Source organism: Engraulis encrasicolus, chromosome 24 (genome assembly GCF_034702125.1).
Source record: "Engraulis encrasicolus isolate BLACKSEA-1 chromosome 24, IST_EnEncr_1.0, whole genome shotgun sequence".
Taxonomy (NCBI): domain Eukaryota; kingdom Metazoa; phylum Chordata; class Actinopteri; order Clupeiformes; family Engraulidae; genus Engraulis; species Engraulis encrasicolus.
In genome coordinates this window covers 42,484,677-42,501,047 of record NC_085880.1, presented here as the reverse complement: position 1 = coordinate 42,501,047, position 16,371 = coordinate 42,484,677, and the positions used below count along the sequence as shown (strand labels likewise).

The following is a 16,371-nucleotide window of genomic DNA, read 5'->3' as shown; positions in this document are numbered from 1 at the left end:
AGTGAAGTTAATGTGAAATGACATGTCGTTTAGTGAGAATAATCTACAGAAACAATCAAACATTCGATCTGTTGTTTTCCCTCTTCATCTACACAACAGCATAGTTAGCATAGTTAGCTTCGCTTTCTTATCCCCTCCAAACCGCATCATAGCTACCACATAAGGCGATATACATGTGATTCATATGATTAACTTTTTATGGCATGTATGTCTTCGGTTTTATTGGATGGCAATTTGTGTTAAAGGTCTCTTACATGAATCACCTGGTGAAAAAAACAGCATGTCTTTTTCCCATATGTGGGACTTGACCTTATAAACAACATATTTGTCTCCGAGTAGGCTTACTGTGGATTTAAGAGCAGTTACGGGGAGTGCTTACAAGGCATGCTCTGTCTTTTATGTACATTACATTGACAGGAAGCCTGCTCCTCTAACCCTGCTTGTTCTCTATAGTGCCAGGACATGCTCACAGGGCTCTACATTTTAAGACGCAGTAGAGTATAAGTTTGTGAGGGTGTTTATCTCTATAAACAAGGAACAAAGAGTCCAGAGGTGTCAAAAGTGTAAGTAAAGGTAAATTCATGGTGTAAGTACAGCACTAGCGCATGCAGGGAAGCCGACAGGGGGGGACAAAGGGGACAGTTGTCCCGGCCCAGGGACAGAGGGGGCCCAAAATTGGGTCCTACTTACATTATATGTATTGAATGGGGGGCCCTTTCAAGTGGATTTGTCCCGGGCCCGGCAAAAGCTGTCAGCGGCCCTGAGCGCATGACATTACATAGCTGTTACACCATTTACTGTACTCTATTGTACCTCATGAGGTAGACTGATTGTGTTGTTACTGAAAAATACTAAAACAAGAAACTTGATCCAGTCAGCGCAGAGTAAGCTGATTGCCAGATCTTAAACAGTTTCTACTGGTTACTCAGATAAGTTACATGTGTTGGAAAGGAAACTGGGTTTATTTTTAACTTTTACTTTTGACACCTCTGAAAGAATCTAAACAGAGACAGTTCATACTGAGATTCTTCCGGAATCAATAGGGTAGAATGCCCTAAAGTGGGACGATGCCTAATGTGGGACACCTTAAGGTTTAAGGGGTGTAGCTTTGCCCCAAGTTGGTAAATGTTTACAAAACTATAACCAAATAAAAGCCCTATCATCATGTTATCATAATATCATGATTTAGTAAATGTATAGTAATACTCCAGGGAGGGGTTACAATTAAGAAGAAGGACCCTGGGTGAAGTCCATCAAATGGCAAATTACATAGCATTTGGCCAAATTTGTCTTTAGGGTATAAATCAATTCCAAACAAAACATCATTGTATTTTTTTTGGATAAATGTGTTGGGTAGGTATATGTTCATCAGAAAATAATGTGTGGTGTATATAAAATAATGTAATATTTTATTTTTAACCCATTTTATTAGCGTCCCACTTTAGGATAGGTGCGTCCTAAAGTGGGACACAAGATTTTCCTAATGTGGGACAGTTGTAAAAGTAGTAATTTAATAAGTCAAACAATTACTATGAAGTCAAACACCCTGTCCAAATAAGAAAAGGGATATTTAAATCTATATCAAAGGTGTATTTCAGTCTTTCTGGCCTAATCTACTGGAGCACAGCTATCAACACAACATTTGGGTCCAAAAACCGGAAGTTCTTTCCTAAAATAGAGCTGCCATGTTGAAGTGACCAATTGTGTGCAATGGGTTCAAACAGTCTCAGTCTTATTTACCAATAAAAGAAAGTAAAAATAATTCATAAAACATGCTCTAAATGTGTAGCTGATATGTCTTAAAGAGTGGCAGATCACATTTTGAATTAATATTTTACACAAACATGTTTTAGAGAGCTTTTAATATACACTGTCCCACATTAGGAAACCGATTGTCCCACTTTAGGGATAACCATGTTTTTTGACCAACTTACATTAATATCCAAATTATTCAAATTAGAAACACTAAACATGTTTTTAAAGGTATTATTTGATTAGAGCATAACCAGAGGATGAAAAGGGTGTAATTTGTTTGTATTGAAATGTTGTCATTACATTTTAATAAACCACCAAAGTTGAAGTGACAAAAATTGTCCCACATTAGGGCATTCTACCCTATGGCTTAACATTCTAAGCTGCATGTGATCTGCCATGCTCCTTAGACAGAGGCGCATCTTGCCACCAGGCAAGGCAGGCAGCCGTTTGGGGCCTCCGAGCCCCTAGATAGAGAATAACAGCCCACACTTTACCACAGTAGTGGCAATTTTGGTTCAAATGTTCATGTTCTTTGCATTTTCGTTTGGGGCCCCACCTGACCCTAGCGGGGGTTCCGAAAGGAGTTCAATTAGGAAATGTTAAAAAGTCACACACAATTGATCCCACTTTGTTGCATTGCTGTAGCCTGACAAGCTTGTCAGGCTAGCATTGCTGATGCATGGCATGATTTATCAACGTTGTTAACATTGAACATCTTTGGTCTAACCTTCGTGCCTGCGACGCCTGGTGGGCCGGGTGGACAGACGCAGGGCTCGGGGGTGGGATCGAGGTCGATGTCACCGGGTCCGTTGGCACACTACCAAAACAGAAAACACACTGTCAGAATCCAAGGAACCCAGAGTTGCGTAGTTATACCATCTGCTATACGTACAGTACATTAACAAAAAAACCTAGACGTTTTAATCTTGACATTATCACAGCATTCAACGACTAAGCAGTTAGCCTTACAATACACAAAGCCAAAAATGGAATGCATTCATTACTTGCCTGTCATCAGCCTTATTCATGACATCAATCAATTTAGTCTTTCATTCAGTCCGCACATCACACAGCCCAATAGCATGAATGCAGCACACACACAACACACAACTTAAGCAAAAAGCTTCTTAGCTTGTTGAGGGAACTGATCGTGGGGTGTTTGTTTAGGAGGCATTTGTGCTATGACCCTGAATATTATGTACCGTACTACATGTGAACTTCGTGAAAGTACTATAGGCCTAACACTGAGCTTAATGTCTGATATTTGTGATATTTTTTATTCCAAACTGTTCATTTTTACTTAGATCGACACATTTCCCTCTCCTTAAACCCTTAGCGCAGCACTTATGTTATGACCATACTGTCATCAAAATTGGAATGTCTATGTCTTAATCTGTTACTTAAAGCTCTCTGCACTGTCATAGCAATGTTGTTATGATGTAGTTGAGTATTTTTCAGCAAATAGTGAATAGGCCCGCCAGCGAGCCCATCTGCAGTAAGAGGCTACGTTTCAGAGTACAATTAAACTAATTTGGTTTAACCCTGGTGTACAGTAGAGTGGTGTGTGCACTGTATTTGTACGTACAGTATGTGCGTCATAGGAAGCTATGAGATGTGCATTAGCTGATGCTGTCTGACTTCTGACCTGACCTCCCATTATTGTGTGACCCTGAAGACAAACACAGCCTTACCTGAGCAGTTGAAAATGCAAAACATGAAAGCGAGCAAAGCCATCTGCCAAAATACATACCTCTCCGTCCTGGAAATGAAAAAAGGATTGAAAACTGTCACAAAAGCAGCAAAGCCTAAGCTCAACACATCACAGAACAACCAGGTTTTTTTGTGGAGATGTGGCCAGCTTCTAGTGTTGCCAGATTAAGTGGTTACCCGCCCAATTGGGCTACTTGGGATGGCCGTCTGTGGGTAAAAACGGGAAAAATTGGACATTTGGCGGGTTTTTCTTCTGCCGTTTTATGCCCATAGAAATCAATGTAATTTGTTGAAATTGGGCGGAATTTAGCGCATTTTGGCAGTTTTTGAAAACCTTTTGGGCGGGGTTTGATCAGACACATCTGGCAACACTGCTAGCTTCAGACAAACAGGGACAGATCTGGCCTTGGGTCGCCAACCATCTGGGCCCATGCGAGTACTAGTCTCTCAGACAAGGGAGCTTAGTGAGGAGAGAGGACAGAGGGAGGATAGGGAGGACGTGCCGTGACAAACGGCCTCAGCACCCCTTGCGTCTTAAGAAATGTCCCATGTCCTTCTCCAAACAGAAACTCTGCAATCGTAGATTTTTTTTAAAAAGCTGTGTATTGTCAGATCTGGCTCTGTTTTGTTAGTGGTGAGATAGCCAAGCCAATGAAGCATTTTGGCAGCAGCGTCACGTGGAGCTTCCAGTAATGAATAGCATGCTGGAGAAATGTAGTCTAGGCAGCAAAGGTGGATTTTGCGCTGTTTGTCCTCGAGTGATGCTCTTTTGGCAGGAGGGAAAACATTGGTTAGGTAACATCACAATTCAACAGATTCAACATTTTCAACTATATTTCATTGGCAAGTAACAGGTGTGCAGGGATTTTCCAGTGTCTCTGTATCAAACTGTAACAACATGTTTAATGTTAAGATCTGTTGACATCCAAATGCCATTAAAACATCAAGATCTGTTGACATCATGCCATTAAAACATCAGTTCAGTTCTTATTAGTCACCTATCAGCGCTAACATGTAATAGTTCAAGACAATATCATTCAATACATATACTGATATAATATAATATAATATAATATAATATAATATAATATAATATAATATAATATAATATAATATAATACATGAATGCTGTGGTCTTGAAGGTACTCACAACTCCAGGTATCTCACAGGCTGTCTCCCGATCATTTTGCTCTGGGTCACAGTAGATTCTGAGTTTCTGAATTTGAAACTTAAATATAAAAGGAACATACTCTTAGGGGGGTCATCAAGATGTGCAAATGTGGTAAAATATTATACCACTATTTAAAAAAAAAAAAAAACTCTAGTTTAGACATGTACAAGGTACATGTACATATAATGCAGTTACAATGCAATAACACAATTGCATTATTATACTTATATTACAGCAACACACGTGGTTCATTGTTACGAAACTCTATCAATCAGTTGTTATCAAAAAATAGACTTACAGGTACAGTGGTCTCTTTTGAGACATATTTTCCAACTTGAGTCTTTCCATTTATGAAAATGCCTATGGGCGGCTCCAGAGGAAGTGTTTCTATTTCCAGGTCATCAACGTATAAAGTCACATCATCTTCAGTCACTAGAAGTCGTAGCTGATGCCAATTCTCGTCAAAGAGTCTCTATCGCACAAGAAGGGACAAAATACAGCATGTGTCGACAAACATTCCATCTCTTAGACATTGTTAGCCTTCATTGGAAAATAAATTGCAGCCTAGTTACAATAATCTTCGGAAAAAAGGCCACTTCCCTTTCAAACAATGTCAGATATATTTCACAGAATTCGTTCCCCAAAGACCTTTAGAAAGAATTTACAACAGTCTGAAAGAGCAGGGTAATAGCCAAGGATGATTTTCTTTTTTTTCCACTCATGGCTGTTTTTTTCATCCATATGGTGGCTAGTATGTAAGGAATCTAAAGCTCTTCGCATACTGTAGCAAGGAGGACTGCTGTAAAGTGAAAGCTGCAAACACAAGACCTTAAAAACAACCAGAAAGTGGATTATATTGTGTTTATAAGCAGAGTGTATTAAATCTAATATAATATAATTATGTGCTACAGGAAATTCTACAGTGGATAGAATATCTCTCCAGAAAGCCAGTACAGTTGTTGGACAGCTGGATCAGTGCATGGCCAGGGTTTAGAGTTGGCAGATCTACAAACTGCATTGCCAGCTTAGCACGCAGTATATGCCAAAACAAACTAACAGTGTCTCATAAGTCAAGATATCGACTTCTATTGAGTATAGTATATGCACAATTACAATCATGTCACAAGCCAATGATTTCATAATTAGCAGGTCTCTGAAGAAGACTTTTGGAAGAAGACTTTAGAAGCACTTTGGAAGTGGAGTGTTGAGAGTGAGGTGAGGTTACGCTGAATGTAGCATCAGCATACTTAGCAATTAGCATACACTGGAGTAGGTTAAGTGAGGTTATCTAAGGTGCTGGTTACACGGATGCAAATATTTGTGGATGTTTTTTTATCTGTTTATGTGTAAACACGACATGTGGTTAAACATTTTTTAAAACCTCATTGTGATAAGTGCCTTTTAACCACCCAAATGGGTTATTTTTGAGTTTTGAAAGGCACATTATAAAACTCTGTTTATGTGTAAACAAGAGGCTAAAACCAATGCATTTTCAAAAATATCCAAGTGTGTTTAGCATATTGGACATACTTTTGCTTTGTTGAGTCTTTGAAAGTGCAGTGCTGAGGGTGAGATGAGGTTAGGCTAAGTGTGTTTAGCCGATGGGCATACTTTGGTTGTAGTGTTTTTGAAAGTGGAGTGTTGAGGATGAAGTGAGTTCAGGGTTGCCAGATGAGACAAAAATGCTCAAAAAACACCTGGAAGCTCTAAATCCCGCCCAATTTGACCTAAAAACAGCCCAATCTGGCAACACTGAATGTGTTATGAAGTGCACCAGCATACTTTTGCGGGAGTCTTTTTGAAAGTGACTGTTTGGGTGCCGCTGGACGAGTTGCTGGTTGTGGTGAACATGATGGTGCGCGTGTTGCCGTCGAGGCTGACGGCCATCTGCGGCCTCTCGTCCTGGGTCTGGATCCTCCACAGATCCCACTGCTCCATGGTCACCGAACCCTTGTACTTCAGCGTGGATACAAACACATAGGACGGGGGGAGCCCATCTGGGAAAAACGCCCTTGAGAATCACATCAATAATGCTGTCATTGTACACTCAATGAAACAAACATACATACAAACAAACAAACAAACAAACAAACAAACAACCCAACCAACAAACAGACAAGCACACAAACAAGCCTTTCAAAGATACTAGCCCAGTCTGTGCTCGGATCTGTCCCTGATGTAAGCCAGATGTCGTGCAGAGAGAATGCATAATCGGGCCGTTAATGGCGCTTACTTGGTGCTTTCGCTCAGGTCGACGCGCTGTGTTACTTCATAGGCCTTTTTGCCATAAAAGGATCCCTCAGTCGTCTTCTTGAGTTTCTTTGCCAGGGACAGGTGCCGCAGAATGTCAAATCCCTTCTCATCCCGGGAGTCTACTTGGATTTTAGTTGGACAGACAGTCTCTAAAAAGGAGAAAGGCCAGAGACTGCAGAGGTTAAATGTCTATCTGCCTTAAGCCAGTCGCACAAAATTACATTGATAGTATTTCATTTGGTTAATGCACTAACCTTCAATGGACTTAAATGCACTTTTATTTCATCCAAGGACTGAATTGAATAGACTTGATTGAACTGCTTTTTGTGGCCTTAGTTCCTGGCAGCTTCTGTTCGATCTCAGCTACCTGATTATGCTATTACTTGCAGTCTGTCTCATGAATTAAAATGACAAAGCTCAACTTGGTTTTACTAATCGAGTTTCCAGTTTTGCATAAATTGCTATTTTAGCCAAGGGGCGTACGTATGGTCCTCTGATCATGCAAGGGAACGGAAGGGTTAAGTATTTATGGAATGCAACTGTTTATTTCATTTGGCTTTGGCCCGAAGTGAAAGAATTTGTAGTAAAAAGTCTTGGCACAGTTATCTGGACATTCTGCAAATATGCAGTCGGTCTGAAGAACATCCCTCCCTTCAAAAAACAGACAAGAAGTGACCATCACAAGCATAACATATCTTAATCATCAAGTTTGGCTGGGCCCCTGCAAATGATTTTGAGTTAATGTGCTTCTCTCGAGTCCAAATAAAATGTTATGCTAGTCACATTTTCCGAGCAATATTGTTTCTTCTCCGTTTTTATGTTGCCTTTTCTTTACAAGTCCGCAAAGGGTTTGCTGACTAATATGGCAGCCTGCACCAACTGCATCTAACTGACTTTGGATGAGATGCTGTTCTTGACAGTGTTTTGCAAATGGCTCAACCGTTGGCTTGTTTCCCTCATTTCGTTTACAAAAACATCTGCTACTGTTTTGCCGAGATCTACGTGTATGTCTTTTGTGTAGCAGCATAGGCTATTCCAGTCAGGTTTGTTCTGTTGCTCCATCTGACATAGAGAATATGTCAAGGTTGACTGTTTGGTTGTTCCCAGTGTTGACTTGAAATAATCATTCAGACGCTGTTTTTTTCAAAGCAGAGGAAAAGCACAGCTTGGAAAGCATACAGCAATATAACCAGGGCTCTTAATTGACGTTTTTCATCTCCAGCCAACATGACTTGTAGATGCTAATTATGCTAGCCAAACACAAAGTGGCTATAGATGGTCTTTTCTACCAGCCAAACAGAAATTTCACCAGCATTTGGCTGGTGTTAATTTAGAGCCCTGAATTTAACTTAACACGAGAGTACATGTAGGTTTGTCAATCTAGTGGCTGGAAGCTAACGTGTGGCACTACTGTGGTTGTTGATGACCCAATCTCTGGGTGAGAGCGAGGGCGCAATGTGGAAGATCTGTAATCTGGATTTCACACCGCAGGGTTATTTACAACCTGTGATATGGGCACAGAGTTCTCGAATGTTCTGCTGTGTAAATCAGGCCCTGATCTTTCCTGTGAAGTGAAGGGGCAACAAACGACCCATGCAGCCTCTTGGAGACAGTGCAAACCAAACGACCCCTCGGGGGGGTGGGGGCCCCCCAGGTAAACAACCTCCAGAGGGGCCGCAACGGCACTTCCTCTCAGGAAAGAAGGGCCAGGAACCATAACCTTTGCTATTTCTGAACAAACATTTGTTATTCACGGGATACACTTGTGTGTAATTTATAACCATTTGATGGACAGACAGAGAGAGGGTTAAAGCTGAGGTGAGGAAAATCCCAAATGTATTAATGAGAACCATGCATACCTTCACACAGCTTCTGCCTTATGGTCTCTCGGATCTTGGAGATGGCTTTGTAGTCTTCAACAGAAAAAACATATGTACGGGACGGCTTGTTGGCAATGGCTCTCAGCTCTGCCTGCTCGATCTCCGACCCCACACCGATCGCGAAGATGGTTATCCCCTTTTTCCTTGCAGCCTCGGCGGCGGCCAACACTTCGTCTTGTGATTTCCCGTCCGTCAGCACCACAGCGATGCGAGCGATGCCATCTGGACCGCGCTCAGAGAGGGCAAACAACTTCTCTGCGGCGTACTGAATAGCCTTCCCCGTTCTGGTGTTACCACCCATGTAGTTGATGTCAATCATGGCTTGGATGAGGTCTTTGCTGGCGAGGTGTTTGCCGAGCGGTATCTCGACAACCGAGTCGTCGCTGTACTGCACCACCCCTACCTGGGTGAACTTCTGGCCGATGTTGAAGGACGTGGTGATATTCACCAGCCATCTCTTGACAATCTCGAAGTTCAGATCGTCCACACTCCACGACCCGTCTACTATAAAAACCAGATCACTTTGAGAAGTTCTACAACCTGCGGAAGAGAAGTATAGGTGTAAATCTCAATGTTTTTTCACAGCGGGAAAGGTATGATGAAGAAATAAATAAATGTTTGCCTGTGAAAAGTATAAGCCACAAGAGAGAAGGTCTAAACTTTTAAAATTCATCACACACACTTGCCAGTTATTCTAGCATTCAAGTTGTTTTAGAAGTAAGTTAGTTTTAGTTTTACAAACATATTTCTATGGTTTGCATGAATGAAAACAATGGAATGCTTTATGGGCTTAGCAAATGCTATTGGTATGGTATGGCAAGCCACAGTGAGAGTAAAACTTCAATGTTATTATCAGACAAATGATCATCATGCGAATGAATGGGAGATGTGCAAGATAGTTCTACTGTGATGATGAAGATGTGAGAAGCACGCTTACTCAATCTCATGTCCTCATCTTGTGCTGTACAAAACAAGTGAAGGAGCAAGAAGTAAAGACACCGCAAGACATTATGCATGGACCTTGTTTTGTAACCCATGATCCGCTAGAACCAAGCTCCAGTTTTGCACCTGAAGAGAGATGAAAATAAGACGTGCATTGCTCAGATGCCTTCACGTGAAACATCTTCAGTTTGGGTGTTAAGAAGATACGTACAGGGCAGAATGATGTCGTAAACTGTTACTCTATTTAGCCTGCATGCATTTCGTTTACTCGGTGATGATCAATAGACTTTGTTTTTTAAGACAACCAAAAAGAAAGACAAAAGAGTTTGTTAATTGCATGTTTGCCAAACAAACTACAGGAGGCCTGTGTATCAGTGTGTTAAGCCCATGCCAATGAAACTGCAGACCAACACAAACATCTCAGGCTAAACATGGGAGCAGAACATCAGCAGCCGTGAGTACAGCCGTACATGGTTTTGCCATGGTAACCAAGACCTGGGGTGTAATTCCAAGAGCTTGGTTGAGTGATAAAGCGGGTGAACGCACAGGAAGTGGTAAACCTGCTAAAAGATTGACCACAGGTGTTATTTAGTTAATTAAGAAAAATGAATCCAGGCTGCTAGTCTGTTAGATGATTTAGCACTACCTCGAGGTTACAGTCAGTTAACCTGGTTTACAACTGAGCCAGGTTCTTGGAAGTACTCCCCTGGGGGTGCATTTCTCAAAAGCATTGCTGTTAGCCTGTTAGCAACTTGGGTAGTTGCCAATGGGAAATTGTATTGCAAACAACAAAGTAGCTAACATAGTGAGAACTATCATTTTGAGAAATGCATCCCTGGTCAACAGTCCTAGAGATGAGATTTCTTCTTCGTTAGTGTTTAGTTTACCTTCGGCCCCCCTACGGCCTGCCTCTAGCCATTCTGGCAAGCATCTGCTAACTGTCGGTCGGTGCCGGATTAATTCCTTTTGATCTCTTTTTACGCGGTGTGCAGAATCTCTCATTTCGCGAATACGGACCGACTGCATTTCAAGTCTGAAGTCTGCTTCAGGGAATTGTGTATTTTATGGAACTTTCCAGCTCACAAGAGGGAGTGAAAAAAGCATAGGCATTATAAAAAGGCTCAGAAATAAATGAGTAACAGATATGCTCCACAGCCGATGTTTTTTCTTACTTTCTTTCTTTCGTGTGTGTGTGTGTGAGAGAGAGAGAGAGAGAGACAGAGAGAGAGAGCTGGAGGAGGTGGCGGTCGTTGGGTGAGGGGAAGTAGGGATGTCGAACTGGTTAATCAATCTATCTGTTTTGAAGTGAGCACCTGCCAGGCATCCAGGCCAGCAGTGTTGCCAGATGTACGATAATTATCGTATTTGTACCGTAATGTTGACTATTTTGTCCTCTGTATGATCAAAAAAAACATGATGTACGATCATTTCAGAGTTGTCATTCAGTTCATTTAGATGCCTTGAAACAACCATATGGGACTTATACGATAAGTTCCTCCCAAAAAGCCCCCCAAAAACGATAATTTTGAGGTGTTGGTACGATAATTCAGCATTTTCCATCTGGCAACACTGCTGGCAATGCAGGCCATTTTGAAGACCATGCCGGATGGCCTGGGGATGGCCTAGCCAGCCAGCCAGCTGGACTGACCGGAAGACAGGTCTTACCCCTGTACTGTGCTGTGCACCGTCCGCGACACGTGTGCACGTCATTCCACTATGAAGCAGCATGTGTGTGTGTGTGTGTGTGTGTGTATTGTCTAGTCTAGCCTGTAACGTGATCACACTTTTCCACCCGTGGACATGGGATTGAGGCATGCAGCAACAAACGGCCAGGGCCAAGGTTGCCAGATGAGGCTGATGATTTCCAGCCCAAAAAAATGCTCAAAACCCGCCTGGAAGCACAAAAACCCGCCCAATTCTATTGATTTCTATGGCAAAAAATTGGCCGGGTTTTTCTGCTAAATGCCATTTTTACCCGCACACGGCCATCCTAAGCAGCCCAATTGGGTGGGAAACAGCCCAATCTGGCAACAATGGCCAGGGCCAAGCCAGGCCAGGCTAGGGCGGAGGAGGAGGAGGAGGAGGACTGCGAAGGGGGCTGGAACAGGCCACCCCGACTCCAGCGCTTTCCCAATCAAAGCGCTTGGGGTGGGGGTGTAGGGGGGTGGTATATTGGGGGTGGGGGGTATGTGGAAGGCGCAACCATTGGCGGACGGGAGCCAGTCGACATGCAGCTCCCCCCCCCCCCCCCCCCCAGCCAGCAGTACATACACACATGCGCACATACACATACACACACACACACACACACACACACACACACACACTCCATCCCCATCAGATCTAGCTCTACTCCAAGCCCCCGACTCCAATCCTTGTCTCCAACAACAACTCCAGCTCCACCAAACCCCCTTTGTTGAATTTCCCCATGCAGGCAGGACCGACCGAATAGTTCTACATCCCAGCCAATCCCACATGGAACCCATTTGCAGCGTCAGACAGTGAAGTTCCAGTTCTGGCCGATGACCAAACACATGTACTCGTGACAAAAAGAAGGCAACTCCGTCTGACATGAAAAAAAGAAGGAGAAAGAAAGAGAGAGAGAGCAAGATAGAGAGAGAGAGAGAGAGAGAGAGAGAGAGAGAGAGACTGGGAGACTGATTCTGATTTCATGATGTGGTAATGCAAGACTGCGTGTGCTCTCTCCCCCCAAGAGACTACATATAAATGCCAGTGTACAGCATGGACTGAAGGCACACAGCCTGCTGTTCTCCCTTCTGACAGGACAGGACCAGACAGCCAGGAAGCCTGGTGGGTGATGATGAGTAAGGCTCAAGCTGGCGATCACTAGAGGTGTGTCGTTCATGAACGAGCCGGTTCTTTTGAACGGCTCCCTGAAGTGAACGATGGGAACCGGATCACAGCTGGGGGAGCCACTCGACCGTTGTTTCGTTCATTTTTCATTCATTTTACGCACGTGACCTCGACCAGAGTAATTCAATTTGAGAAAAAGCACAATTGTTAACCTCAAAGAGAGGCAAAAACGGTCTTTAGAAGCAGGAGAATAATCAGTTGTTGTTTGGACAAAATTACCTTGAGATGGAGTCAAAATATTACATTCTTAACACTGAATACACAATTTAAAAAAGAGCCAAAAGAGACAGTTTTTTGAACGGCTCTTTGAAAGGAACGAGCCACTAAGATCCGGATCCCGTCAAAGAGCCATAAATCCCATCTCTAGCGATCACGTGGACCTGCCTGTAACTGCTTTGATGGACAACCGTGTGTATTTGTGTTGTGTTGGACATGTGCGTCTGGTCTGTGTGGGTTCCAACTTCCATGCATGCAACAGTGTCCTTGTGTAAGGTGTGTGTGTGTGTGTGTGTCTGTCTGTCTGTCTGTCTGTGTGTCTGTGTCTGTGCCTGTGCGTGTGTGTGTGTGTCTGTGATTGTGTGTGTTGGCTGTGTCTGTGTGTGTGTGTGTGTGTGTGTGTGTGTGTGTGTGTGTGTGTGTGTGTCTGTGTGTCTGTGTGTCTGTGTGTGTGTCTGTCTGTGCGTGTGTGTGTGTGTGTGTGTGTGTGTGTGTGTGTGTGTGTGTGTGTGTGTGTGTGTGTGTGTGTGTGTGTGTGTGTGCGTGTGCGTGTGTGTGTGTGTGTGTGATTGTGTGTGTTGGCTGCATGGTCAACTCCTGGTTTTGCCATATGGCACCTCTGCTCTGTGGCCCATGACCCTGCCATTGACCTCTGAAGTTATAGCAGCTCTCCAGACACTTTATGGCTCCTCTCCCTAGGTCAAGATGAAGGAAAACAAGCCATAGGAACCTTGCTGGAATGCAATGTGTTAAAACATCCTACGGCACAATAAAACTAAGCACAAAGAAGAAGAAAAAAAAAACGCTGGAATTTTTCAAGTACGATGCATCTTTCACCTACCCTGAGAATTTTTTCCCAATACCCACCCCGCGCACTGAAACATTACATGAAGAACCTGTTTGGAATATACAGTGGTGGTGGTGGTGTGGTGAGTTGCTAGTCTTGTTTCTGGTGATAGCCTACTTATTAAAGATTTATCTAAGTCTGGTGGGTGAGTTGCTGGTCTTGCTGGATATGCAGACTCTCTCCGTTCTGGTGATACTTATTAAAGATTTATCGAAGTCTGGTGGGTGAGTTGCTGGTCTTGTTTCTGCTGATACTTATTAAAGATTTATCTAAGTCTGGTGGGTCTGCTCCTGCTCCAGCTGGCCTGTGGGAGGTAGGATAGGAAGCCCTTTTGACGAACGAACGCAACCCAACAGCTGATTCTTCTCACTGCTCCAGATGAGGTGTTACCCGAAGCATTTAACCTCTGAGCATCTCCCCAACCAACAAACCAGCAAGAGCAAGTCTCGAGAAATCTCAAATTTATGGTTACATAATTCCCCTGTCAAGACGCTACTTTTTTTTGAAGGAGCTGGAATTTTTTACAGAACACAGAAAAATGAAGGAAGAAGTAATTCATAGCAGTGCACTGCACGTATGCCCTGACATCATTTTTAACCACTTTTTAGTCCTTTTCCATGTTTTTGTGGTGGATGATTTTGTTTTGGAAGCCTTCTTCCCCCTCCAAAAGAAATCTCTCTCTCTCTGCCTCTTTTTGGTCCATGCACACTTTGGACTGAGGCAGTAATTTGATCTCTAAATCAACAACTGCTGTTTTGCATGTTCAATTGGTTTGCCAAGATGAGGGGAAAATAAATTACAGCCAAGATCCTGGGGCACAGAAGGAAGAAGCCAAAACATTATATCAGAGAAAAACCATTGAATTGATTTCAAATAATCAAAACCGTGAACCCAATGTTTTACTGTGGACCAAACCATTCTCTCCCCGGAGGGATTTTTTTTACTCAATGTATTGTCTTACAACTCGCTAATGTGCCAAATGTTTTTTTTTTTTTCCTTTCATGTCTCCAGAACTTGGAACTTCGAGGATTTTAACAACATCATGCCCAATGTCGATCCAAAATAAATTTCTTTTTTTTTTTTTATTGGTGCCTCTAAACTCTCTCTTGCTCCAACTTGTAAAAGTATACAACTGTATCCTATGCTGAGGAGGGTTGTTTCATACTACACGTAATCCACCTGGATTAGATAACTGTTCACCTTCCAGCAATAGAGCACAGTGTGCAGCAAGAGTGGAGACTCCGGAGTGGACCGGAGTGGAGAGTCTGTCAGACCAGTTAAACCCATTCCATTCATTCCTTTGAATGTGACAGTGGCCCAAACAAGGGACTGATAATAACCGCTTCTAATATCTTCAGTATGCAAGTCCGTTGAAGGAGAGGATTGTGCACATCCCAGGAAAAAGGTGCAGGACGAAGGCCAACTCTAGTTTTCAAAGTGAAAAGTCCGCACACACTTAAAATCCTTTTTTTGTTGTCTTTTATAATTTCATGGCTGGATAACGTTTCAACTTCCTTCACCTTCCTGGAGAATCTGATGAAGACTGCTGAAGTCGAAACGTTATCCAGCCATGAAATAACAAAAGACAACAAAAATAATTTTAAGTGTGCCGACTTCTCACTTCCAAACAAGGGACTGATAACCAACCGCTCCTAATGTCTTCAGTATGCAAGTCCCCGCGTCTGCAGGCTCCACGGTGGAAAGCTACAGTACTCTGCTCAGTGACCTCTGGAGAGATCTCTGATACGAAATGCATGAGCCGTGCCGCTGGATATGCAGACTCTCTCTCTCTCCGCTCGCTCTAGTCTAATCTACCCTCAAATGTAGCGGTGCAGCCCCAATTAGAGGCTTTTTTCCACCACAACACATGTGATGATTAACCTGCAAACCCTAACATGACCTACGCTACAGTACCAAGGACACTTTGCACACAGCACATCTCGTGTTTGCTTGCTTACATTCACATGCCACATGTATCGAGTTAGCTGTTCTGAGTGCACAATGCGGATGGATGGTCAAAGGATGTTCAAACAACAGCTGTGCATGTTAAATGGGGAGTTAGACGTAGAGGTTATGTTAATGTTAGCATCTTCTGATGGAGTTTTGTTTTCATGAATGACTTCAGTTCACAATCCAAAGAAGTAGAAGAAGTTGACAGAAGAAGAAACAAAAAAACAAAAAGAAGAAGAGGGAGAAGGGATGGGAGGATGAAAAAAGAGAAAGGCTGAAAATGCAGACAGAAGGCAAGGATGGGGTGAGACACTGAGAGAGAGAGAGAGAGAGAGAGAGCGTCATGACATGAGCCTAAAACACATCCACACCTGCAAAAGATAACGGCAACAACGAGAAGAGAAGAGACAGCAGCTTTTTTTGCTCCTGTGCTGTTGTGAAGCGAAAACAGAGGTTACCTGACGCCTGATTGAGGTTGTGTTGGGTTGGCCAAGCCAGGCACAGGCACAGGCACAGGCACACTACTGAGGCTTTCCTGTCCTGAAGTAGTCCAGTCAGTCCCCTCTGCTCTCCTCTTGCTCTGCTCTCCTCTTGCTCTGCACTCCTCTCCTCACCTCCTCATCAGAGCTCCATAGCGATGGCTACAGCCGAGTGAAGGCGAGTGCAAGAGAAGAGAGAAGGCTTCTGCAGCCCAGCCGTGCAGATGTTCCCCCAGCCCAGTGTGAAGAGCCTGCCCTCTCCCAGTCACTTTCCAACTCTCCTACTCAACTCTC

General features: G+C 43.2%; 1 protein-coding gene across 2 annotated transcripts in view; it reads right to left on the bottom strand.

The window, feature by feature from the left end:
• The window catches only part of col21a1 (collagen, type XXI, alpha 1), a 67,315-nt gene extending 50,944 nt beyond the window's left edge, over positions 1-16,371 (bottom strand). For both annotated transcript variants that reach the window (XM_063191021.1, XM_063191022.1), the window contains exons 1-8: positions 16,057-16,371; positions 9,707-9,837; positions 8,749-9,309; positions 6,870-7,038; positions 6,419-6,647; positions 4,935-5,108; positions 4,616-4,693; positions 2,483-2,572 (exon numbers count right to left, since the gene is read on the bottom strand). In XM_063191021.1, the coding sequence (XP_063047091.1) occupies positions 2,483-2,572; positions 4,616-4,693; positions 4,935-5,108; positions 6,419-6,647; positions 6,870-7,038; positions 8,749-9,309; positions 9,707-9,806 (1,401 nt within the window). In that variant the 5' untranslated portion in view covers positions 9,807-9,837; positions 16,057-16,371. The remainder of the gene's footprint in view (positions 1-2,482; positions 2,573-4,615; positions 4,694-4,934; positions 5,109-6,418; positions 6,648-6,869; positions 7,039-8,748; positions 9,310-9,706; positions 9,838-16,056) is intronic.